The 27,547-nt window shown below is 36.8% G+C and overlaps 1 protein-coding gene and 1 long non-coding RNA gene across 3 annotated transcripts in view; one reads left to right on the top strand and one right to left on the bottom strand.

The window, feature by feature from the left end:
• FBXL13 (F-box and leucine rich repeat protein 13) overlaps positions 1-27,547 on the top strand; it is a 167,868-nt gene that overhangs the window by 1,437 nt on the left and 138,884 nt on the right. The window contains exons 2-8 of one of the 2 annotated variants that reach the window (XM_032484161.1): positions 11,635-11,738; positions 12,200-12,290; positions 16,972-17,031; positions 17,444-17,511; positions 18,330-18,484; positions 19,615-19,724; positions 21,797-21,964. In XM_032484161.1, the coding sequence (XP_032340052.1) occupies positions 11,635-11,738; positions 12,200-12,290; positions 16,972-17,031; positions 17,444-17,511; positions 18,330-18,484; positions 19,615-19,724; positions 21,797-21,964 (756 nt within the window). The remainder of the gene's footprint in view (positions 1-11,634; positions 11,739-12,199; positions 12,291-16,971; positions 17,032-17,443; positions 17,512-18,329; positions 18,485-19,614; positions 19,725-21,796; positions 21,965-27,547) is intronic. The other variant, XM_014556098.2, reaches the window with a different exon arrangement.
• On the bottom strand, positions 5,333-27,254 carry LOC116665028. The gene is made up of 3 exons (XR_004321612.1): positions 27,114-27,254; positions 12,921-13,099; positions 5,333-5,653 (listed from the first exon to the last, which is right to left on the bottom strand). It is a non-coding gene; the product is annotated as an uncharacterized LOC116665028 (long non-coding RNA).

Genomic DNA, 27,547 nt, shown 5'->3' with positions numbered 1-27,547 from the left:
GGAATGGGATATTGTATAGAATAAAGTATATCCGTACCTTTTGAGAAGAAAGGCTCTCCGTGACATTAAATTTAAAAAAAAGAAGAAAATGCAAGTTGCTTAACAAAGTGTCTTCTATAATGTAGCTATCTGTCTGATGTCATATGTGTGTATATCTGTGTTTATATGTATATATGTGTATTTATATGTATATATGTGTATGTGCATATTTATATATTTAAGACAATACATGCATAGAACATATGGCTAACTATTAATAGCAAATGTTTTGGAGAATGTTTTTGGGGGGAAACTAATCTTTTACTCTATATACACCTGTATTATAATATTTTATGATGAATTGTGTTCACCTTTTACCTCTATGCAATTATATTTGAAAATGTATAGAAAGCATGGTACCCATCTTCCTAGTTGTATAATTTTCTCAAGTAGCACACAGTAAGCCAGATGCAGGTACACAAATAAACTTGGCTTCATCCAGGATAGGCGTTTCCCAGGCAAACAGTGGAAGGGCAGTGGTGAGGGAGCCAAGCTGTTCAGAGTGCTTGAAGTGATGGGCCAAGGACTTTAAGGATTGGGTGGGAAGTTAGAACAAGACATGATGCTGACATGTGGGTAGAAAGTGGAAGTTCCTAAAAGGTGAATGAAGAGGGGTAGAGGGAGTAATTAAGTGAGGCAGCTGGAATCAGAAAGTGGACTGTTTGTATGGTTATCTCGGTATCTTTTCATCTTTTTGTTTTATTAGACCTTTTTTTCTTGGTCAGATATATATTAACATATGACTTCATAGTGCAAAATTCCAAACTTATAAAAAGAAAATGGATTTTAGTTTCCAAGGGGAGATCCTGAAAAATCTGTGAATCATCAATTTTCCTTCTTTGAAACCATTTTTGTACTGTTATATCAATGCAAGTAGGCCTGGAAGGGTGAAACTAACCTCACAGCCAGAGCTGGGGAGGTAGATGGAGCCTCCTCAAAGGACCTAATACAGTCGTCCCTCAGTATCCTGGGGGATGGTTCCAGGATCCCCCACTAATACCAAACTCCTTATATAAAATGGCATAATATTTGCATACAACCTACACACATCCTACTACACGTCACTTCTAAATAAATATTTAAATAAATCATCTCTAGATTACTTCTAATACCTAACACTATGTAAATACTATGTAAATAGTTGCCTGTGTGTAACAAATTCAAGTTTTGCTTTCTGAAACAATGGAATTTTTTTCTAGACATTTTTGGTCCATGGTTGGTTGAATCCATGCCTGCAGAACCCACAGATACAGAGGGCTGCCTATATTTAAGACTCATGATAAAGCCATTCTGAGTGATGACTCAGTCCAGATTAGCCATGGAGCAGGTAGTACAAGTGGACTTGAGTAGAGGGACAGGGAACATCAGGGAAGTGGTAACCTCTCCTTGCCTTGTTCTCCAATTGCCATAACACTACAAAGTTGTATGAGGCATCCCTGTTTCCTCCTCTGGGTGAGAGCACCTCTTCCTCACCAGCTGTCCACACTGCTTTGCCCTCAGAGAAAAGAGGCCCTCAGAAGTGCTCCCCACAGTCTAAGATGATATTCTTACAAGGAGTCCTCCACTCACCTCTGCTACCGCGTTACCAGCAGGTGCAAAAGAGCAGTTTCCTGGGGCCCCACATACCCACCTTACCCTGGTTACCTGCTTCCCCTAAGTGACTGTCAGGATGAATTCAATGGTGCCTCATATTCCTGTACATCCATTCAACTGACCCTATTTGCCATGCCTAGCACTCTTCTAAAAGCCATCTTCTGCAAGTTTTGGAATATATCATCTTTCATCACAGATTTCCGTGTATATTTAACCTCTTTTGAACTCCATCTACCTGTCCTGAATAAAATCTGGCTATCTCCTTAGGGTATCATTTCTCTGCAAACCTCTTGAATAGAGTCTGGCTTTTAAAAAATCCTGCTTGATTCACTGAACTTACTGAATCTGTTGATTGATATTTTTCATCTGTTCTAGAAAATTCTTGGTCATTTTCAAATTTTGCTTCTACCTAATTCTCTCTTCTCCTTCTGGGACTCCAATCATAAATTCACAAATGCTAGTTTTTATTGTTGTTGTCGTTTTTTACTTTGTCTGCCTTGCCTGTGCCCCCTTTGCTCTGTTCTGTTTATTCCCCATTCTTTTTTTCCCTCTTTATTAAAGTTTGGATATTTTACATCAATTGTCTTCAAGTTGACTGACTCTGTTTTATGCTGAGTCGTCTACTGTTAAATACATCAAATGAATCAAATGAGTTCTTAATTTCAGACAGTATATTTTTTCAGTTTGAGAATGTTCATTTGACTTTTTTATACATTCCAATTAAAATTCTGCATCTTTTCATCCATTTTGTCTATCATTTCCTGTTTCTTTTAACATGTTAGTTGTTCATTTAAAACCATTGTGTTTAATATAAACAACCTTGAATTAAATTTAGTTTAATTATTAGAATAGAATAAATGTTCTTTATTCAAATTACTGGTATGATTTATGCCTCCTAACTGGACCCTAACTGATACAGAAGGCTTAACTGGAAAGCCACACAAGGCAGCTTTCTGGGGAGGTGGAAAAATGACTGAGGTGTAGGAGTATCCTTTGTCAGAATTATACAGCTAAGATTTGTGCATTTGAATTCATGTAAATTTTACCTAAAAAAATTGTAATTGAGAACAGGTGAGAAAATGAGTGGAGATATATATATATATATATAGAGGGAGATAATACAAGGATCACAGAATGGTGATAATTGTTGAAACTGAATGATGGGTACATGGGATTTCATTATACTGTTGTTTATATGTGTTTGATGTTTTCCATAATAAAAAGTTAAAATAAAAGATAGTCATGGTAGGGTGTTTTTTTCTCATAATGTATGTAGCGAGGGGTGGATGAAATGACAGGCTTGATTTGGCTGTATAGTCATTTTCTGTTTGTTTGCTGTATCAATTATCTATTGCTACGTAACACAACTATAAAACTTCATGGCTTAAAACAACATGATCATTTAGTTTGCTCAAAAATCTGAAATTCTTGCAAGGTTTCTCAGGGAGCGCTTGTCTCTGCTCCACGTGTTCCCATCTGGGGCGGATAGGCAGGAGGTTAAAAATCCACTTTTAAGATGGTTCACTCACATGCCTGGCAAGTTGGTGCTGGATGCTGGCTGGGAGTTCAGTTAGGTTTGTGAACCAGGGGCTGGGTTCTTTTATATGGACCTCTCCATGGGCTGCTTGGGCTTCCTCACAGTACGATGGCTCAGTTGTAAGGGCAAGTGTCCCCAGAGAGAACTAGGTAGAATTTAATCACCATTTATGACCTGAGCTTGGACGTTAACATTATTTCACCTGGATTCAAGAGGAGGGAACACAGACCCCACTTCTTGATGGGAGGCATAGCAGAGTCACATTGCAGATAGAGCTCACAGCATGGGAGACACTGTTATGGCCATTTTAGAAAATACAATCAGCCACACCTGGCTTGTTCATACAAGGGGGATCCAGGATCAAGTTGAATCTCAAAGTATTATCTGAACAAATAACACATGGATCACAACAGCATCACCCAGTAAGTGGGTTTCCACCCTTCTATAAATACCCTTTCTTTTCTATGCTCCCCCAGGAGCACACGTGTCCTGGACATTAACAAGTTGCCTGCACAACATCTACTTCTCTCTTCCTAATGTTTCTTATATTTTCATTCCAAGCCCTACTTCTACCCCACACAGCCTGTGTGCTTCAGGGAAACTGCCTATCCCGATCTCTGGGTTTGGGCCCTGATTGGCTTATGAAACCAGTGCACTCAGGTTCCCTGGCCATAATGTTTGTGGCTATGGCAGCTGGTGGTGAGGACTGTGGGAGACGGAAGATGGGATCTAAACCAGTTGAGATCAGGTTGCTGGTTGAAATGTTGGGACAGAGATACAGTATCTCTGGATGTTCATGGGGAATCATGTGGCCCTGGAAGCCACTGGTAATTACCTTGTGTCCACAAGGAAAGATCGTTTCAGGGTGAAGTGGAGTCTGAGGGAGGCAGAGTGGGGGAAATGGAAAGAAATCAGGTCTCTAGTGACATCAGTAAGTCACTGGGTTAAACTTACCCTAAAGTTTGATCTACCGTTAGAATTTCGAATGTAGGAGGCAACGAATTCCGGGATGAGCTGAGGTTTATTACTTGAAACCTAAAGCATCTGAAGCAACACAAGGGGATTATCTTTTATTGTGAGATTGCCTAGGTTTGGTTCTTGGCTTTGCCAATTACTAATTGTGTGACTTTGAGCAAGTTTCGAAATCTCTCTGCCTCAGTTTTCTTTGTAGTGAGATTCCAGATGGATAAGAGACAGGCCTTTATTTTCTAGAGTGGGAGAAAGGGATTGTGAAAAGGAAAAACAGGAAAAGAAAATTGCAAAATGTGCCCTGAGACAAATCAAGTTTAGGAAAGAATACACGGGAAAGGCGAGGATCTGGAAATGGAGTCCTTTATACTATTCACACTCACGTATCCCTTGTAAAGCCTTTGTGGGCTCCTAGAGGTTTGCAAACCAACTTAGAGACTGCTGGATTGTACATTCTATTCAAGTTAGATAACTCTTCTTTCTTTCCCTTCCCTCCCCTCCCCTTCTCCTTTCTTTTCTTTCTTTTTCCTTCCTTCCTTTCCTTTCCTTCCCTTTCTTTCTTTTTGCCTCTTCTCTCCTCTCCTCTTCTCTACTCTTCTCTCTCTCTCTTTCTCTCTTTCTCTCTTTCTTTCTTTCTTTCTTTCTGACAGTTTAGGCTCTGAACACCAGCCAGCCTTTTCTTCAGGCAAGAGTGGTCAGCTAAAGTTACATTAGACTATTTAATCAGCAAGTATTTGCTGGGCATCTACCATGTGCTAGTAAAGAACACTTCAATGGCTTCAAACACTTGTAGCTGTGACCCTAAAGCTGTCTCCAGCCCAAACTTTTCTCCTGAGTCCTCTGCATCTGTCTGTTTGGGTGTCCTACAAACACATTAAAGAAGTAAAAAGAATACAAAGTAGATAAACAACAAGGTCTTACAGTATAGCACAGGGAACTATATTCAATACCTTGTAATGGCCTATAATGAAAAAGAATATGGAAAAGAATCTCCCTCTATATATACAGCTGAATCACTATACTGTACACCAGAAACTAACACATTGTAAACCGACTATACTTCAGTCAAAAAAAGTAAAAAGAAATAGGTAAAGTTAATTTTCTTAATAAATTTTGTACAAATCAATCTATCCAAAATATAATCATTTCAACATAGACTCAATATAAAGTCATTTTAAATCTTCAAAACTGGGTGTGCATTTTATACTTAGAGCACATCTTGGTTTGGACTAGACACATTCAAGTGCTCAATAGCCACATGTAACTAGTAGCTGCCATATTAGACAATGCAGGACTAGACTATGTAAACATATTTAATAAGCCAAAGAATATTACCTTTGACCCAGAAACGATCATGTCTCTGAGAAGGTATTCTTTTCAAAGGCGCCAAGCTTCTGGAACTTCAGGAAGGGTCTGAGTGGCACAGGGAGGGTGGAGCGGCTGTCTACTGTCCAGTCAAGTTGGTCACCTCCATCCCAGTAATCAGTGTCACACATGGGATAGATGTTCTCACATCTACCAAAAGAAATTAGTATCTATTTTCAAATCTTCAGCAATCACAGTGATTATATTTTTATTGTGAAAATTAAAGAAGTGATATGAGAATGCTTTAGACTGAACATTTGTGTCTCCCCCAAATTCATGTTGAAATCTAATCTCCAGTGTGATGGTATTAGGAGGTAGGGCCTTTGGGAGGTGAAGCCCTCATGAATGGGATTAGAGCCTCACAGTGAAGACTCCAGAGCACTCCCTCGCCCCTTCCATCACGTGAGGGCACTGTGAGACGACCACTATCTATAAGCCAGGAAGTTGCTCTCACCAGACACAGAATCTCTTGGACTTTGATCTTGGACTTCCCAGTCTCCAGACTATAAGAAATAAATTTGTGTTGTTAATAAGTCACCCAGTCCATGGTATCCTGTTATAGGAGCCCAAATGGATGGAGATGGAGAATAAGTCATGGGCTAACTGTTGGCAGGGCTTATTTCAAACCACAATACCCTTTAAACCCTTAGCTGAGAAAGACTCTAGGGGAGACTTCTGGGGACATGAATAGAGATTCAACAAGTGGCCTTGCTATCTTTCTGAATTTTAACCATCCTTTTGAAGTTCTCACTCCTCAGATACTGTTGTATCTTGCATCCCTGTCTAAATGAAGCCTGTCCCAGTAAAGGACAAATTAAATGTATGGAAAATCAGAGATGGCTAGTGTCTTACTCGGCTTGGGCTGCAGTAACAAAATACCCTAGACTGGGTGGCTTACATAGCAAAAGTTTGTTTTCTTGGTTCTGGAGGCTGGAAGTCCAAGATCAAGGTGTCAACATAGCCGGCTTCTGGTGAAGGCTCCCTTCTTGCCTTGCAGATGGTTGCCTTCTCACTGTGTCCTCACATGGAAGAAAGAGAGAGAGAGCGAGCAAGCTGTTTGTGTCTCTTTATTGGATGGTGCTCACCCCATCATGAGGATCCAACCCTCACGACCTCATCTAAACCAAATTATCTCCCAAAGGCCCTGTGTCCAAGTGCCATCACATTAGGTATTAGGGTTTCAATATATGAATTTTGTGGGGGACACAGTTCAGTCTATAGCAGCTAGTACATGTAAGAAAACTAGTCTAACCCCACTGACAAAAACAAAATGTACCTGAAAATGAACTATTTTCCACCCATTAATCAATAAAAATAAAAATTTTATAATTCTCTGTTGGCAAGGTGAAAGGACATTCCTATTTGCTGCTAATGAAAATACAAATGGATAAAATCTTTATAGAAAGCAATTTTGAAAGGTGTACAAAGAGCTTCAAAATGCACCTCTTGACTCTATATTCTTATAGAACTCTGTCTTAAGGAAACAGGTGAAGATATGTATATTTCACCATTAATAGTGATAATATGTGTATCATATAATATTTAATAGTGGGAAAAAGTTAGGAACAACCTAAATGCCACCCATTTAGAACTTACATATATATATATATATATATACATATATATATATATATATATATACATATATATATATATATATATATATATTTTTTTTTTTTTTTTTTTTTTGCAATAGATTATCACCCAACCTCAATACATGATATTTTGAGGAAGTTTTGGTGGACATCGATAAATGTTCACAATATAATAATTAGCCAGGAAAAAAAAGGAGAATCAAAACTATATATGCTATATCCTAATTTTAATTTTGTAAAAATTATATGTATTGAGGCAAGATTGAAATTAAAATTTTATTAGAGGCTATTTCTGGTTGCCAGGATGATGGCTGATTTTTATTTTCTTTGTTTTTTTTTAAATTTTCCAAATTACATAGAGCATATATTTTTATAATCAGAAAAAGTTTACATATTAAAACAAAATAATTAAATGTTGGCTTATGTGTGGGGAAAAATGCCTCTTTTTTTGTTTTCCCACAGTATTATCAAATGAATTTTATTGATGGAGAATTAGGAGAAAAACATACAAAGAAAGCACAGGAAGCATATAAAAGCATTCATTGCTGGGAAGTGCTGGTTTCCCATCCTAGGAGGCCAGCTGGCTGGCCAGTTTGCAGGCCTGCCTCTGGTCTCTCTGGGGCAAGAGCACTTTTCCGCTGGTTGCTGTGCCAGTTGAGGTGTGAACATACTGTTTTTTAGAGAGCCAGTTTCTGTTCCAGCTCATGATGGCACCTTCATAAAGCCCTCTCACTCTGGCCTGTCTGCGACTAATTGCATACTGACAGATTTCCAAAGGTTTCTTTTTTTTTTCAAGCAGAATCTCAGGGTTCTGAGGACTACTTCTGGGGATGCGACAGGAGTTTGGGTTTTTTTCAGATTTTTTTTCCCCCTGACTTAAAAAGTTAATTTGAACTATACTCCAATTAAAAGAAATTAATATAAAAATAAAAAGCTAACTTGAAACCACTGTGATCAATCACAGGAGATAACGGTTTCCTTCATGGCTTATGTCCCCTGTGTTGCTGCAGACTTGGGTATTCCATCGTAGGCCACCAGCCCCTAGCCCAGCTTCCCTGCAGTCTAGATGTATTGTTTATACAGCAGATACAAACATGGAGACACAGGGTGGCCTTTGTTTTTCAGACCTTGGAGTCAAGTAGTTTTTTTATAACTTTAATTTTAGATTTGAAATAAATGAACTAAATGATCAAAGACTTGGAAATCTGGGCAATAAAATACCCTCTATATATTATTTTAAGATTTGGGGAAAATGAAAATACATTTTAGAAGTTCAAAGTTTTTTAAAAAACTGTACATATAGACACTCAGAGCCTGCGTGGGGAATTGTGGGGAAACTGAGTATTGCCTTCTAATTTCTCTCTCTCACTATAATCATCATTTCTCTCCCTCTGAGAACTCTGAAATTCTCATTCCACTGCTGTTGGACTCTCCTTCCTTGCAGATATTCTTTCCAAAAGACATTGGTATTTTAAAAGATATCATTTAGATAGGAGCCCATAAAATGAAGCCCTATGGCAGAACATCAAACAGAAGTTCATCAAAAATATTTGGAAATCTGTTTCTCCCTCAGTTTCCTACATACTAGGCAGAAGTCAGCATGGTCTACAAACAAGGCCTGCCCATAGGGACCAAAGATGGGCAAGATATTAAGGGAACAGTGTCCATAAAATTATTAAGCAGCTAAACACAGTGATTATAGCTGAGAGTGAGAAAGTGCTTTTCAAGTTGTTTGTTCAGATTTCCATTTTAACAGCTAGGAAAGATTAAAGGAGTTTGCAAAACTAGATCTGCCCAGCAGAGGGCATATTTAAGTTACAAATCATGATTTTTATGCAAAGTTTTCTATTTTTAGAAATATACAAATGATTTTAGATTTTTATGATTTTGATGCAGTTTTTATGCTTTGTGTTTCTGTCATGATTAAGTTTCTAATCTGTATTTTTAAAATATCATATTTATTTCTAAATCACATAGGTTGTATTATCAGAATTTTTTTAGAGACTAGTTGCTGCAAATATTCATCAGGACTTTGCATATATTAATTCCTTTCATTATCATGATAGCCCTATGACATATGTAGCTTTATTATCCCACGTATAGTCACGGAAATGGAGGAGCAAGAGAAGTCACTTGGCAGAGGTTACACAAGATCCAGGATTGCAGATCCAGGATTTAAACCCAGTGGACTGCACTCACTGCATTATCTTGTTTTCTCGAAAGATGGGTAGGAGTGGGAAGGAGTAAAAACAACTGTCCTGGATAAACCCCTGTTTGTTGTCAGTACTCAGACATTTTTCAGGATGTTTGAGAAAAATGGCGCAGTGAGATTAAGGAGGCAGAGCCAAAAGAAAGTGGAGAATTGCACAATTGTTTTGTGAATTTACAAGCCTGAGAAAGCCAATTAAGTCATAGTCTTTTTTGTCGTTGACTGTCTAAGTTTTCACTAAGAAGGCTAGCAATAATAAAGCCCTGATTTCTTTTTTTTTAGAGTCAAACATTCATCTTGTGGGAATGTTTGCATATTTCACCTCTGCTTATAAAGACCAAGCTAATTGTTCTATAATTTTTATTTTCACTGAGCAGAAAGAAAAAACATATTGACTCACTATGTTTCTTATTTGCATGTAGCTATGTACTGTTCACACAATAATATATGAAACCTCAGGATATTTTATTTTGCCCAGTGAGAAACTATGAACAGTGAGGTTTCTTACGCAAAAAGTGAACATCTGAACTATGCTATTTCTGTATGACTTTATTAGCATTCCAGAGACGTATCCTTTCAACTTGATTTGATTTCTACAGGATAACTTTTCAGAAAAAGTAGTTTTCTGGTCCCTGGAGCTTAGAAATAAAAAGAAAATAAGCAATTTCTCATACTCATTAATTAGATCCCAATTTTCTTAATAATTTACTTTAAAGTTGAACTCCACTAAAGCACTAGTTCTCAGATTCTACTGTGCTAGAAATCACCTGGGGAGCTAATCAAGGCCCCATCCTCAGAGACCAATTCACTCCATAGGTCACTCTGAGGCAGCTGTCCTCTAGGTACCAAAATAGGATGAAGCAGAGGACGTGGAGTAGGGAGTAGAGGAAATCAGTACTCTGGGGTCAGAAAACAGATGGGCTTTTCATTAGGGTTATTCAGGGAGCTGTCGAAGCGTGGCCTCCAGGCCATAGAAGATTTCCGCCCTTAGTAATAGACTAAGAAGACTATTCAAATCCAATTGCCACCGTTGGTGAGAACACTGATCTCCTGTGTCACTATATTCTCTAGGTTTGGTGGAGAAGGAAATCAGTCTGCAGATGGCTGAGGGCTCTCTGAGAGCAGCTGGTGGGGGGGGGGCTAGGTGAGGAGGCAGAGGTGGGGAGGGAGAGACATCAAGGTCTACCATTTTGCCCTAGTCTTCAAGGCTGGGTTCCCAGCCTGTGTGCTGCACACAAAGATGGGGAAATAGCTACTGCAAAGGGGAAAATGTGTTGTGCAGGGCCAGTCAGGAGAAATTATCCTCTTTTTATTTGAAGGAACACTATGAGGACTGCTGAGAGTCTAAGACAGGACTCCCAGGCCTCGATCTGCTGACACTTGGCCCTTGGAGATGGGAATAACTCTGCATGACTCAGGGGTGGAATTATTTTGTTCATGGGAAAGAGGAGTAGGAAAAAGCCAGCAAGAGTAGGCCCTAGTGGAAGAAGGGCCAAAAAGAGCACCTCCCCCACCAGGCACACGCGCACGCACACACGGACACACACACACACACCAGGAGACCCAGCAGTGAACCAAAGAGGCAAAGAGGAATGTCTAAGGAGGACTGCACGTGGTTTCTGTGGGGTGTGTGCTATAAACCCTTTTCTCTGTCTCAAATGGAGATACATTCAATATACGCCTCACCAATCCTTTTACAAGAAGTTTCTTCTTTTGGGAAGAAACTCATAGAACAAACTATGACAGCAGCAGCTTCCTGAGGTTCCATATATGTGCCTTAAATGTTATTTTGGATTGAATTCAGTAAGTTATTTGTTTCTCACCTATGCGACCTGTGCTATAATTTCTCAAGTACATACTCTGCTGCTGCTGTGAATGATAAAATACAGAAGCATTTTAAAAAGACTTTTTGAATTCACAGTAGATTTTGATATTGATGGTGGATTTTCTTAATCAGTTTTATGGTTGGGTCTGAGGAATTTTTGACTTTAAAAAGGAGTTCCTCGTATTTAAAAAGAGTAGAAACCACTGATCTAAGGTAATCGCAATTATGTCTTCAGTGGGACTATAAAGTGCTCCTCATATAATGCAAAACAGTGTACAACAACTCTTGCATTTACAGCGGATTTTTTTTTAAAGAGTGAAGGTAAACTGCATTTTGGTTTGGTTATTTGGTAACTGAATAAAAATTAAGGGGTATCTATAAAGCATGTTTACTTAAAAAAAAAAACCTGTCACATTATTTGACTTTGTCATTGTTTGAGAGAAAGTCTTTCAAGTAAGAACATGAAAATCCAGAAACACTGATACTGTTTCTTTTTCCCCAGGCCCTGTTATGTGGTCTACTTGCTACATGTCCTGAGGATCCCCTGAAGTATTTAGAGGAAATGATCATTGCTATAATGGAAAATGGCCTTGAAAGTCTTCTCTGGTAAGTATTGTTTTGATTTATGGTAGGGGGTATTTTATATTGAAGTTAAAATACTCATTGGTATAGCATCAAAAAAAGGTCTTGCTAATGAATGTTTCTAATCTCAAGATTGTTAGAGAACTCCTTCATAGGTTTCTAAGTCCCAAAGGCTTCAAAATAGAAACAATTTCCCCACTGGTTTTTAACTTGAGAAACATAACACACTGTCATCAATAATGTGCTCATACAGCAGTTTATATCAAGTTAGAGATGGGGAGAGTGAGGCATGCCCTTTTGGGGGGCACAGCAAAATCCTGAGGGGAATAGTTTGAAAAAGCCCTCCAGGTGACTCTGACATGCCTCTCCCAAAGGGAAGTGTTCTTGCTTCCCCTCAACCCATTAGAATCACTGATTTAATTATATGGAACTAGTTAATATGAAACAAAATTAATTTTTGACTGCATTTTATGATTTTATGAAAGGGATATATGCATTGATCCATCAATGAAACCCAAAATTCGGAGACTGTCTGAAACTTACTTGGAACAACTTTTTGGACTGGATGATCAACTGGTAAGTATTATTAATCATGCATTCTAAACTCTAAATCTTAAGTTTGGATGGAAGCTCTCTAACAGACATTAGATTTCATCAGAGGTTTGAGGTCAGACTCTTTTTGAAACTAGGGGCATTCAGAAAAATGAAGGACCATTACACACACATACACACACACAAACACACAGCCACACTCACAGTAACTTCCCCAAATTTCTAAGAAGCATCTGGACAGGCATTTATTCCTCTTCTTTCCAACAAAATCTTTCTATTAAATTCCCCCCTTTCTCCTTATCCTCCTCTCTTACAGAAAATAGCATTATGGAAAGTTTTAAAGGAGGATATTTTCTTCCCTTTCTAATCACTTCCTCTGTATCCCATCCCCCCTCCATTCTCTCTGCTGTCTGCCCAGGAATTATGTTTCTAAAGATACGGCTAAAACATTAATGAGATCTAAGTTAAAAGCCAGACCAATTTAATGAAAGGAACAACCCGTTCCAGCAGCTGGTTTTGATCCTGTCAAGAGGGCAAGGAAGTAATCCAGGATATGGAGACTTTTAGAACAAAGACTATGTATCTGAGAGAAGCTAAAATAGCAAAAGGCATATGTGGGGAGAGAAACAGCAACACCAATTAAGCGTATGATACCTCTAGATCCCAGGCTGGTAACTCAGTGAGTGCAGGCAGCGCTCTGGAGTTGCTGGTGAAGTTGGACACTGTAAAGTGGAATCAAAGTCATGGTCGAGGTGGGTGCTGAGAGCCTGGAACCGTCTGAAGCATCGTTTAGAAGGATGGGTGGAGAGTAACGCTAGATCCTAATCAGTGGTCTACAAGAAAAAGACAGAAACAGAGGGATGAGATGTTTCTGCCAAGCTTGGGATGATTCTGAGGCACCAACACACTGGGAAGGCCCCACATGATTGATCCCCATTGATCTGCATCATACCGTGTGGGTGTCTTAATGACTATCAGCCACAGAATTTTGATCCACCATGAGGTGCAGATACCTGCAAACTGCGTTCTTGGAGGCGTTTGGGGGCAACATCAGGAGCTGGGGTGGGGGGAGACCCAGGAAATGGGATTCTTGGTCCTCCCCTCCTTACCCCTTTCCCCATAGAACAGTTCTGCACTGAGTGTAATGTCACATGATAAAAGCTTGAAAACCACTGCTGTAAGATACTAAAATTATTAAAAACCACAGATCTCGAAGGGTAAACCACAGATCTCGAGGGGTAAACCTCATTGTCAATATTTTGAAAATGACCTTACACAATCAGATTGTGGCCAATGACTAGCAAGTAGCCTATAAAGAATCTTTAAAAATATTCACTGAATTCTAAGAGACACCATAGCTACTTCAAATTTAAAGTTTTTTTAGAAAAGGAATTCTCAGATATTTCATGACATTGAAAGCACAAACTATTGGAACCTGATAAGATTTAAAAAGGAGTATGACAATTCACCAAGGCTTAGAAAGGATGCCTGCTTTATATTCATAAGTTAGGGAAAAAGAAACTAGATATGACTTTGCCAATGTAAATCTGTAAGTGCCTAGCATTGCTTGGGGGGCTCAGCCTAGGTTGGATAGATTAATTCATTTCTCCTTTACTCTCACAGAAAAATGAAATTTTATTTTACTTTTTTACAAAGAAGCCAGGCATTTTAATCCTCAATGTTTCTAATATTTTAAATTATAATATACTAAATAAATATTAGCTTTGCTCCCCACTCCCATTTTTCTTCCTTCTAACTGACAGTTACAACTGCCAGAGAATTTTCAATGTTTTGATAAAACATTTTACAGTCACAGACAGTTGTAATTTTTCCCATTGATCATTAAGATTGCCTTGCATGGTTTCAGTGTGTAGTCACTTTTATGGCCTCACCCTACACAGTCCTGTACAACAAGACAGCCTGCTTATATGCCTATTTATAAATATGTGTTTGTTTCAATTTGTGCAGAGAGGTTGAACACAGGAAGCTGTGAGTAAGCTGAACTGTTATCAAAAAAATAAAAAAGAAAAAGAAAGAAAGAAAGAAAGAAAAAGAAAGAAAGAAAGAAAGAAAGAAAGAAACTGCTTTCATAATAATAGATAGAAAGACAGATTAACTGTGTGCTCCATAATGAAAGAACCAACCATTGTAAGGAGGAAACTAACTTCAAAGACTTGATTCTCATTTTTTAGGAAATGAAATCTCCAGATGGGCCTACTAATTATAAGGAGAAAAGGCATCTATAACATTAAAAATATTTTTTTTAATTATAGAAAAATTTAAACATAACACTAAAGTAGGGAGAATACATAATGATCTATCATTCAGCTGAAACCATAATCAACATTTTGCTAATTTTGGTGGGTTTTTAAAAATTTTTGAATGCACTTTTTTTTTTTTTACTTTCCATTTTACACCAATGCTAATGGAGAACAAAACAAAGGGCACTAGACATTTTCATTAAAAAATTTTCTTTGAGATTTCAGGATCAATGAAAGGTTTTTCCCCTCTCATTTAAATGCCCCCTGAATCAGGGACCTTTAAGTAAAAAGATATTGGAGGTGGCAGGGAGATATGTTTTCTATTTCAGGATTTTTTAAAGGTATGATTTCTAAATTTTCTACTTGGCAGTTGCATGCTTCTTCTTCTTCTTCTTTTCTTTAATTCAGAACATAAATTGTCTTCTGCTAACTTTATTCCAGGTTTCAGGGGTTAAAGTCATTGAGACAATACATGTGTACTTTTTCATTTTAGAAATTTGTCTATTAACAGAGTGAGGCAAATAGGGTAGAAACTTTAGGAACAAATATTTGCCTATCTTGTTAATTATTCTTCCCTCCCCCTTTTGCTGCAGTATTAGAAAGTAATTCCCAAGAACTGTACTATTTTGCCAGTAAATAGTTCAGTGTGTAACTCTTAACAAGAAATAACATTTTAGAGAACGTAGTACAGTGCCGTTATCTGTGAAATGCAATGAAATTAGCAATAATTCCTGCATATCCTCTAGTGCTGATTATATTCATATATATTATATATATTCCATATTCAGTTCATATTTGAGCTTCCCAAATTGCCTCAAAAACGCCTTTTTTACGTATGGCTCTGTTAAATCAAAATCCATCCAGGGTCCGCATATTACACCTGGTTGTCTTGTCATGTACCTAATGTCTCTTGTAATCTTCAATAGTTCTCCTTTTTTCTTTTTTCCCATACTTCAACTTATTTGTTGGAAAAAAACAGATCATCTGCAAAATGTCCCACATTTTCATTTCTCCTCGAATCCTTCCATTTGTTGTATTTCTTGTATTTCTTGCAAGTTTGTAGTTAGGTCTACACAAGTGAGAGTCAGGTTCTTTTTTCCTTTTTTCCTCTGGTGACAAGGATACTGCAGACAGGGTATTGGGTTCCACCTAGTGCATCATATCAGGAGGCACCCATGGGCTGCTTGACCCACTTTTAATGAATCTTGATTCCTGTAGACATCAATCTAATTCCTTGTTAGTTTCATCCCACAATACACATATGATGGTTTTGAAATAACAATACAAGACTGTTAACCATAGAAATATGGAAAGCAGTTTAAGAAAATCATGCAATTCTTTTTGCCTTTAATATGTATATGTCCTACCTGGTATTTTCATTAAAATAATACTTTTTTTTGTTAACCTAGAATAATTCTTTTTTTGTATCAATGGTCATCTTTTTTCCTCTTTGATATAATTATGCATAACATTCCTGAGAGCAAAATCAAAACAATAAAATGAGGAGTATTCAGAGTATTGCTTCCTTTCCTGCCTCTTTACCCAACCTATTCCATTCCTTTCTCTAGGTAACCAGTTTTGGTAGTTTTTAGTTTCTCTCTCCATTGTTTCTTTTTGAAAAAATATGAGCAAATACACTCAATCTTCCACCCCTTTGACTTCTTACACAGAAGTAGCAGACAATGCAGCCTTCTGCTTCTGGCTTTTCTCACTCAGTACATCCTGGAGATCGCCCCCTTACACGACTTTTAAAATTATGCTATTAGAGGGAGGACTGTGTAACAAAACCCAATCTAAATGAAAGATGTGGACTTAAAAAGTCTTACTGATGTAACAAACAAAGTTTAACTATGAGATGGAAACTTCACTTTATGACCTCAGGGGCTGGTGTTCTAATACTTTGGGAGAGGCAGACAGATCTTGTGCTGCAAACAAGATAACCACATCTTAAATCCTTGCTGGTTTGCAAACAAGATAACCACATCTTAAATCCTTATTCCTTTTCTTTTGAGATTGGGCAGATTACTGTTTTCTGAGAAGGCATCAAAATAAGTATTACTGTAACTTGGAAGGAATAAAAATAATGAAGTGTAGAAATAAAGAAGATATGAACTAGATTCATATTGTTTACTTTAGGATAAGTTTAAGTGTAAAGTAACTAATAACAGCTAATGAAATGGCATTTATGTCTGTCTGCTACGTATGGTATTTGGCACATGTATATGATAATTAGGGGGGTAATAACATAAGAGAAAAACATACCATTAGCACTTAACAGAAGCCATGTACATATAATAAATGGATTAATATAATATTAGTTTTACTCTAATATAATATTATAATTACAGACGATTTCAGAATCTTTGGTTGGCTGTTCCCACGTTCATATGTCTTACTGTGAATAGTTGCAAGTGATAAATTTGCAAAAATTTTATCTCTTTCAGCGTATTCCACAGTTCAGATGTTTAATTTATGTGGTTTTCCTATCCTGCTTGGAAAGTGAGGTATTCTTGCATGTTTGCTTTTTTTTTTTTTCTTTAAAACAGGGAATCTCATTTTCTGCTTGAGAAGGCAAACAAGATCATCCAGTTTAATAGTGACGCTCAGACCTGCAATTCTATACTCCTAACAATAGAGTTAATAATAATGCCATAGTACTTGCCTTAAAATGCTTTAAAGTAAGTGCAATATAATGGGAAAATGTTAAGCTGTGACTTTAACTTTTAAAAATTAGATAATAGGCATACACAATACAATCCCAAAATATATAAAGAGTACATAGTTCTTCTAGTCTGTTCTTGTTTCCCTACTGCCTAATTCTACTCCCCAGATGCAACCATCGCTCTCATTCTCTTGTGTATCTTCCCGTGAGTTCCATTTATTTCTAAGGCTTGTTATTTCATTTCTTTATTTTAGATGACTCCAGAATTAATGATAAAAGCATGTACTTTTTATACTGGACGTTTACTAAAGACCCACTTTTGGTAAGAACGTGATTTTTATACACTGTTTGTGTTCTTATTCTTGACATTATCCACATAAGGAAAAGCTCACTTTTGGCCATTTGTGCTGATTTTATCTATTTAATCTTGTCTCCACCATTTTGTATTATGTATTTCTTTTACATTTAATTGGCTTTTAGTTAGTTAAAACATGCTTTTCTTTGAGGAATCACTTTGTCTTTTTTCTTTCATAGAACTTCAGAACTGAAAGGCTAGGTCCACAGTCTCCTTATCTGCTCCTTATCTGAAGCCCGTGGAGCCAGGCATGTTTTGGAGATTTAGATTCCTGCTTTTTTTTTTTTTTTTTTTTTAATTTTAGAAAGGCAATCACTTCACATACTGTGTATGATATGACATCTTCAGTGGTGTTCAGGGTGACACATTGAAACCAAACATATCTGAACATACCAGTATTTCTATAGTGAAAACATACATATATATTCTTACTGAATGAAATGAAGAGAAGCAATGAACAGCCACCTGTCAGATTCAGGGAGGTTTTGATGCAAAATTAGTTTAGGTCAGGTCTAGTTTTGTCTCTAAATAGGTTTTAAAAAAAAATTTTGGATTTCAGAGCTTTCTGAACATGGAAATGCAGACAAGAGAAGTGCAAGTTTAAAGGAAATGCAAGTAAAAAGGCTGTAAATAAAACAATAAAAATAATTTAACAATTTCTTTCATGCTGTGGCTTTTGAGGAGGTAAAGGAGGTCCAGTGTATTATTTCTTCTCTCTCTCAATTTATTTACTAATTTATTTCCATCATATCAAAATACGATGTTTCTGCATTTTCTGCCTATAGCATGTGGAGAGAGACAATGACACCTTGCACAAATGAAGTTGAAATTCTGGCTGAACAAATGGAAAGAGCAAGAGAATATGACAATTTCAGACTTCAAAAATGTGTATTTCATCACTGGCACTCTTATGTGAAACATCAGAAAGAACAACGTAAAGGTAAATCCTTACACAGTAGCAATTAGCTTTTGTTTTTGTGTATTCAAAGTTTCGACAAACTTAACAGTTAACATAGTTTGTACTAGAGAATTATTATTTTTATATCTAGAGAATTATACTGAAATAGAAAGCCACTAATTTGAAATATTTAATAAGGGTTGTCTCAAAAGGTTTTAGTATAATAGAAAACAAGCATTTTTTTAAAATAAAATTCTAGATGTATTTGTGTGATGTGTTATAAAAGTATCAATGTAAGTAAGGGTCCACTATTAGCTATTTTACATAATGGAGAGGTGGTATATATATGTGTGTATATATATATATCAAAATGGACAATATTTTGTAAAGAGCTCTTCATTCTTTTATAGATATTTAATGAATACCTGAGGAAACAAAGAAAAATAATTTTCTTTTACTTAAACCCTTGATAGCTGTAATGAGTGGACAGTGTACATATGTGCTGTTAGGAGCAGGGGTAGAGAACTCCAGCCTTTGGCTTAGATTTTATCCAGCTCACCAGATACTGGTTTGTTCGTGGCTGCTATAAATCAAGGAACCATTTCCTCTTGATTGGCTCCTGTTGGCCCCTCAGTCAGAGTGGACCTTCTGAAGGTTTTAGCATAAGGGTAGTGGGCCTCTCTTCCTGAGAGGAAACAATTATCTATAGCTAAGAGTGGTGTCCCCGGGCCTGCCTTAACCATCCTCCTTCCTGGCCTGGCCCCTGTGTTTGATCTTGGGATCCTGGTTAAAAAAATACATATGGGGCAATCTATTTAATCATAGGGCATTGAACTAAATCAGAATACTACTTCATGATTGTTTTCCTGTTAATATATTTGGAAGTTCTGGTTTTACAAAGAACAAATTTCTTTAAAAAATGATGTATATCTTGACATTTTATTACATCTACTGTATCTTAATTTTTAAGGGCAAAAGTGATGTTACAGGTTAATCAAGTCTCAGGAGTACTATCTATTGCTGCTGAAAGGAATTAATTTCAGATGTAATTAAAATAAAAACTATTAGATGCAACACTGGTTCAGGTTATAAACATGATCAACATATTATAAACATTTTATTTTTTGGAAACCGCTTTAACCATGTATAGTAATCTAATACATTTTCTTCAGATATACTACAGCGGATTCAACAGATAATCTACTGCCGCAGGCTAGTAACTATCCTAATTAAATGGAGGGATAAAGCAAAACAGAAGTATAAAAAGAGAGAAGATGAGCTGGTATGGCATATTGGAAACTTAGTTTTTTTAGAAACTGGTTTTTGTGATTTTATTGATGTTGCCTCATAAAACTGCTGTGTGGGGAAAATACTAAAATCCTGACTATTCTGTACTTCTAGTTGGGTCTTTGTTCTTTTAAGTTAATAATTTAAATGTCACTTCAGTCATCCCAAATATTTCCTAATAAATTCTGTTGTTTCATTTGAACTATGAACATCAGGAAAGAATCTTTTAATATTTTGTTTAAATTTATTGATAAAGACACTAAGAATTTTGTTTAAGCAAATGTTTAGGTGGATATAGCTGTCTAAATTGGAAGAGAAACTATTTGATATGATTATAATAGAGACATAAATGATAGAATGAATAAATGTATTCTTTTCTAGATAAGATTAAATTGCTATTTATTCTTTTTCAACATTCAATTTAATACATTATAATCTTAATACTAGATTATTTTTAAGCTACTAAATTGCTAAATTTAAAGGATCATTCTTAACTGGGTTACCCACTAGGAATTAATATAATTAAAACAGAGGATCCAAGCAAACTCCTCAAAAACTTAAAAATATTTCCAGTTTGCTTAAGCTATTAGTACTGGTATATTATCATTTAATGCTGTTTTAGGATATTCATAGTAACTACTAGGAACAGACATAGAAACATGCTGGAATTTTTTGTAGTTATTTAGTAGATAACAGTTAATATTCTTTGAAATGCAGAGTCAGGATAAATAGAGAAGAGAAAAACAGGAAGAAATTAACCCCCCTGTTTTGTGGTTGCCCCATGGAGGGGAGCATCAACGCCGCTCACCCCAAATTGGTTCAGATGTTGCAACTGATGATACCACACATGTATCAAGAAAGTAGGAACAGATTTATTGCACACATAACGCTTGAAACCGTGCTGGAGTGTGAGAAGCATGAAGTATCATTCCTGCCCTCTAGAAGGTTATCATCTACTGGTATTGAACTGGTCTGCTTATAGGATGAACTCTAGGATTTGCCTTTTGCGGACTGCATTTTCCACATGCCACTTAAACAGTTATACTTTGGGTACCACTGCTCTGGTCTGGTCATTCTGAGCCTTCCACCGCCTTGTGTACTAAGCTAGCGTTTTGACCTCACCCCCCATGCCTGGTCATTGATTGTCTAATGGTGAAATAGGTAATTGTGCATGACCAGGCTGCCCCTTTTCTACCCCCCTGAATGTCGCGACTGAGAGCTGACAGTATTGTTCTCTTAACCATCTCTACACACTGAGCATAATGTTTTGTAGTAGGTGATATATATTAATATATATGATAATGTATATTACATGTAATATAATAACTTTGTCCTTAGTATAGACATGTATTATATAGTTAATTGAGTATTTAGAGACAATGCTTTCTTTTAGCTCTGTGATTTCTTGGCCTAACAATAACGCTGCATCCTCCTGGGTGAAGTGAGGAAGGCAGGCGAGTGCTGGAGGGGAGGCAGGGAACACTATGTGCTAGCTCTCCAATGCTCTTCCTTAGACTTTGACATGTACATGTATTACCCCCAAATTGCGTGTGTGCAATACTTACTTATCCTTAGGGTTTTTTCTTGATTATGCAGTTTTCAGGAATGTATTGAAAGTTAAAATGGGGACTTTCTGTAATGATCTATCAGGTAAATCTCCAAATTCTTTCTTTCTTTTTTTTCCCCCCAAATTCTTTCTTTCTGACTCTCTCTCTATAGTTCCATGCTAACCCTCTCCTTCCATGGCCCAGATACCACTTCTGTCATTACCAGAACCTTGACTCTGTTGGTTTCAGAGAAACCACAGAGTCCGAGAAAAGGCAGGACCACAGCTTCAAGGTGACTGTCTGTGCCAATGTTGTGTGACAACTGATGGAAATGGTCTATAGTGCTTTGGTGGTTCAGAGAACACTGACCATGCTCTGGACAATGATAATTCATATGATGATGATGATAATGAATAATGTTTAATTGGTGCTATCATTGTGTCAAGTACTGTGCTTTATATATCATCTCATTTAATCCTCACAACACTTCCATGGAATTTGTAAATTATTTTTGTGGCAGATGTTAAAGCATGAACTTCAATTTAAAAAATGGAAAAGCAAGGTAAAAGTCAATGTAAATGCTAAAGAAGAATCCATTTCTCCTGAACACTGTGTGTCTGAAGTCTCTCTTATAAGTGAGATTCCTGAATTTGACATTTCAGAATTTCCCAAAAGAGCATTATTACAGGTTCGTATGAATTCATATGTTTTAACTAGTTGTTTTCACAATGTGTGTTTAAAGAGTGGTTTTATGAATCCTACATGAATGATAGAACCATATTTTGAAGAAAAATATTTTTTACAACTACCTTTGGGCTATCTCATTTTCTGGAGGTCATCCATCTGGATGGCTGTAAGTTAAATGTAACAGTTGAAATGGAGAAATGAAAGCTATAGGAAATAAGAATGAAAGGAATGTTTCTCTTTCTTCCTCCTTCAAGCATATGTTGTCATTTAAGGTGAAACAGATTTTAGGTACCCCAGTGCTTACCTTTTTATCTCTAATCTCTAATCCTTTAATCTTAACATTACAGCTCCACTCCAGAATGTAAATGGGGCTTGTTAGATTGCACATTTCGGTCAGTTAAAATATTTATGCATATCATCTTTCTTCCTTAGACTATGAATTCATAAAAACAAGACTCATGTATCTCTATTTTACAACTCACTGATCTGTGAAACATAAGGTATAATACCAACTACTGGTTATATTCTGTCCTGTTTTGATAAGTAATTTCTACTTTGTGGAATTTACCTGATAAATGGTAGAACAGTTGTAAAATATCACCTTATTCGGGTTGATGGCAGCTCTACATTATAAAATCCCATGTGTTATATACATCCTTCTAAATGTAGAAAATTGAACTTGTTATTTTTGGGTACAAGATATCTATATTTATATCTAATCTTACACTTTATGTATAGCATAGAGTTAGGATAAGGATATTTTTGTCCACTGCTTCCTTGTTATAAATTACCTGCTCGTATCTTGCTTGTTTTAAATTGGAATTCCTGTAATTTTCTTACAGTTTGTAATAGCTCTTTAACCCTTTGGAATGTATTTGAGATTTTTTTCCCCCCTACACTTGATGTTTGCATTCAATTTTGCCTACAGAGTCTTTCAATGGGAAAAAATGTAAAGCTTTATGTAACAAAGTCTATTACTAATGCCCTACTTCTCTTTTTGTGTCATATTAATATGTCATTCTTGGCTATTTTTCTAAGCCGTATCACATTCCTTCCTACACTTATGCATCTGGGTTTTCTGTCTTTGCATTCCTATGCATTGACTGCTTATGTTTCTTTATTTCCTTGTTAAGTGGCTGCATTTTCAATTTATTGCAGACTATGCCTTAAAATAATTTCCTACCACTTTACATATAATATAAGAACCTAACAAAAGTGTGATTTCATTTTCCCTCTTCTGTGCTTCATGCTATTATTGCCATGCATTTTATTTCTATATATTTATAAACCTACACTATAATGTATTTTTTTGCTTTGAACCATTATATTTTACCCAACATGTACTTTTAATTCTTAAGAATCTCAAAGAGAAAAGTTGCAAGGACAACTCAAAGAACTTTTTTCCCTCAATGATTTGAGAGTAAGTTGCTACTGTGATACCCTACCACCCCTAAATATTATTGGTGTATTCACTGTAAACAAGGGTGTTCTCTTATAGTCAGCCATCAAAATCCCCAGACTGAATTCAGGTCTCTCCAGGTGTCCCAGTAATGTCACAGTAATGCAAAATGATCCCGTCCAGAATCACCCAGAACAACTGATCATCATGGCTTCTTCAGTCTTGTAACTGGTCCTCAGTCTTTCTTTAATTTTCATTCCCTTGACAAGAAGATTAGACCAGGTTTATTGCAGAATATTTCTTAAACTGAGTTTGTTTTACGTTTCCTCAAGAACAGATATGGGTTCTGCACTTTGGTTAGAAATCCCGCAGACGTCATGCTGCACTCTCCTTCCTGCATCCTCTCAGGGCCACAGGATTTGGATCTGCCCATGATTGGTGATGTTCACTTACTTGGTGGTGATCGCCTGATGAAGATGGTGTCTGCTAGGCTTCTCCACTATTCAGGTGCCCCCTTTGTAATGGGTGTGCATGTTGTGGGTAGGCACTTCACAATTACATGAGTATTCTCACTCCTCATCAAACTTTCAGCTTGTTTATATCAGCATGGGCTCAGAGTTTTCTTTTCTATTCAATGGGTTATAATCCATTACTATCACTATTTATTTTGGTGCTCAAATTGTTCCAGATTCAGACATGGGGAGTCCTCTCAAGTTGCCTTCTGTGTCCCTTTGACATGTAACTATCATCCTTTGAGCACTTCCTTATTTGATAGCAAAGCACAATGTCCCAGGCTCATCTTGTCCTTTCCCTGCTCCACCCCAGATAGGTCATTTCTCTAAGATTCTCTGAATCCTTTTTAATGGAGAATTGTACATAGAAACCAAGATTTGAACACTACCTGTGTTCATTGCCATTGGAGTGTCACTTCTCCTGTGCCTTCTCAGTAGATAGAACTAGAGACTTTAAGTAGGTACACACATGTACACATTTTAACCCATATCTACATACCTCTATATATTGAAAACCTAAACTGTATCCTCTATTTCCCCACAAATTGGCTGATTCTGTTGTTCTTCTTGGTTTTAGTTTAGATTTGAGTTTTCATTTGAACTTTTTCCTTCAGCATGAAGAACCTCCTTTAACAATTCTTGAAGTATAGGTCTGTTGCTGCTTAATTTTCCCAATTATTATTTCTTTGAAAAAGTCTTTATTTTTACTCTATTTCTGAAAGATAGCTTCACTAGATTTAGACTTCTAGGCTGACAGGTTTTTTTTTTTTTTAAATTTCATTCATTCCAGTTTAAAGATGCCATCCTCTTTTCTTCTGGACTGCATTGTTTTAAATGAGAAATCAGTGGGATAATTTTTTTCTCCCTTTGTACGTACATGTCTTCTTTCATGTTGCTTTTAAGACTTTTCTTTTTATTACTGGATCTTCAGCTATTTGATTATGATGTGCCTTGCTGTAGTTTTCTTTATGTTTATCCTTCTTGCGATTCATTGAACTCCTGGATATACATGTTTATATTTTTCAGAAAAGTTGTAAAGTTTTCAGCCATGAGTTCTTCAAATATTTTTCTGTCTCCTTCCTCTTTCTGGGACTACAATGACACATATATTAAACAACTTAATATTGTCCCGCAGGTCATTGAGTTCCTGTTCAATTTTTTAATCCTTCTTTTTTCTTTCTGTGCTTCATTTTGAATAGTGCTTATTGCTATGCCTTGAAGTTCAGCACACTATATGTGCAACTGTCTTTAAAAAGCTATTAGCTTTTTGTCTAAATCATCTGTAAAGAGAGCATTACTCACCAAAATTGGAAAAAGAAAAGGACACCAACAACTTGTGTAATAAGTGGCCTGCAACACACTGTTGAATTTTGGAAATAAGATGCACTTAGCATGGTTTAAAATTCTTACTAGCATTTTGTTAACCTCCTTTTTCTTTACCTTAAAAGGGAAAAAAAAAGTATGTAGTCAATCCTGATTTTAGAAACATGTAAGAAAGAGACAGAGAGAGGAAGGGTACAATAAACGATAACTTCTTCATAATGTTCAGCATGAAAATCATTAGTCATTAGTGGCCTTTTTGTGAGTTTTATAGTAGGGTTTTTTTTTTGTTTGTTTTTATTGAGTGCCTCCCTCCAAAACAAATAAACAGTGTTTATTTAGGGGGAAAAAAAAGCAGTGTCTAATCTGCTATTAAGGCCTTCCAGTAAATTTTTTTCACTATAGATATTGTATTCATCTCTAGTTTTATTTGGTTCATTTAAAAAATTTCCATTTCTCTTTCATTTTTCTTTGAAATCCTTGAACATTTTAATAGCTGTTTTAAAGAACTGCTTACTAGTTCTATTATCCCTATAAGTTCTCTGTGTTTACATTTAAAATTTTTCTCTTGGTTATGTGTTATGTCAGATTTTCCTGCCTTTTTTTCTTTTTTACAGATATAGTAACATTGTTGAATGCCTGATGTCATTGTCTCTAAGAAGTATTGAATTCAGTTTTTGTAGTTAACTTACTTGAAGATAAGCTTCACCTTTTCTCAGCTTATATTTAAGCTTTGTTAAGGGAAGACTAGAATAACTTTTACTGTAAGGTGAGTTTATCCTTACTCCTATCATGTGATCTTTCTGGGTCACTGAATGCCCCAAGTGTTCTATGACATGTCTCTACTCTGATTTGTCTCAACTTGTAAATTTCCCAGTCCTGTATGAACTGGAGTAGTTGTTCTGCTGACAGATCCCTGGCAGATGTTTCATCCTCTGTAGTCATTTTTTGTTCAGCCTCACGGAGTGTTCCCTGTGCACACACGGCTTAGAATGCAGTCAAGGATGCAAGGATGTCTGTGCAGACTTCTCAAGTTCTCTTTTCTGTGTAACTCCCACTTTTTCAGTACTCTACCAATAAATTCCCACAACCCCAACATCCTTGAATCCCATTCTCTGTCTCCTTGGCTTAGTGAGACTGCCTGCTACTCTATCTCTCACAAGCAGTCAATAAATGCCTCCAGGCAGAAAGCCTGGGCTAGCGCAAGTCTCATCTGACTTATTTTTCTTCTTTTAGAGATCACAATATTGTGAGGACTGTTGTCCACCATGTAAAAGCAGTTGTTTCATGTAAGTTATCTATTTCTCTAGTTGTATATGGTTGGAAGGATAGTCTGGTACCATAACCTCTCCATGGCTGGAAGTAGAAGACTGTTGTTGGTTTTCTGAACCTGAGTAGTACTGAACTTCAGTGGCTCAAACAGTGCCTGATTATCCTTCCATGGGTCTCTTCCTTCCATTTCTTTCAGAGGCTGTTTAAGCTCTTGTGCATGGACTAAATGTTTGTGTCCTCCCCTCCCTATTCCTATGTTGAAGCCCTAGCTTCCAATGTGACTGTATTTGGAGATAGGGCCTGGGAAAGATGATAAGGGTTAAATGAGGTCATAAGGGTGGGGTCCTATTCCAATAGGGTGGTGGCCTGTATAAGAAGAGGCAGAGATACCAGAGCACTCTCTGTGTAGTGTGAGCACACAGCAAGAGGGCAGTCATCTGAAAGCCAGGAGAGAGCCATCATCAGGAACCAGACTGGCCAGAACCTCAATGTTAGACTTCTAACCCTCCAGAGCTGTAAGGAATACACTTTTGTTGCTTAAGCCACTGAGTCTGTGGTATCCCCCACTTCACTGCCCTTTCCCTTCACTTTCCATCCTTCCTCACTGAGAAAATATGTGCCAGCAGGTAGGAACCCCTTCAACTCACCTCTTGACTCCTTTCCTCGGTCCTCTTTTCCTTATTTTTGTACCTTCTTTTCAAGTGTACCATCCATACGCATCTCTGCTTCCTTTTCTCTTCTAAGGGCATTTTGCCTGTATAATGCAGAGTATTTATATCAGATGCTTTTCTTTCGTTTCTGCCATAGGTACTGATGGCAAGCAATTTTCAGGCCATTATTAATATCAGTTTGAGTCAATGAGGAGTAGTTGACAGAAAGCTGTGTAACTTATTTCAAATACAAGACAGTTTCTCAACACAGTTTTGTTGCCTGTTAGTCGAGGCACTCAATGGTGTACACATACTAAATCATCCCTGGATGTCTGGGAGTATGTCTTATTCATGTTATATTTCCTGATTTATAAGTATACAAAATATTTAAAAAATATCAAGTGGATGAATATGTCATTTAAGAAATTATC

The sequence above is a fragment of the Camelus ferus genome, chromosome 7, assembly GCF_009834535.1.
Source record: "Camelus ferus isolate YT-003-E chromosome 7, BCGSAC_Cfer_1.0, whole genome shotgun sequence".
Classification (NCBI taxonomy): Eukaryota; Metazoa; Chordata; class Mammalia; order Artiodactyla; family Camelidae; genus Camelus; species Camelus ferus.
Note: the sequence above shows the minus strand (reverse complement) of the source record. Positions and strands in the feature narration are given on the sequence as shown.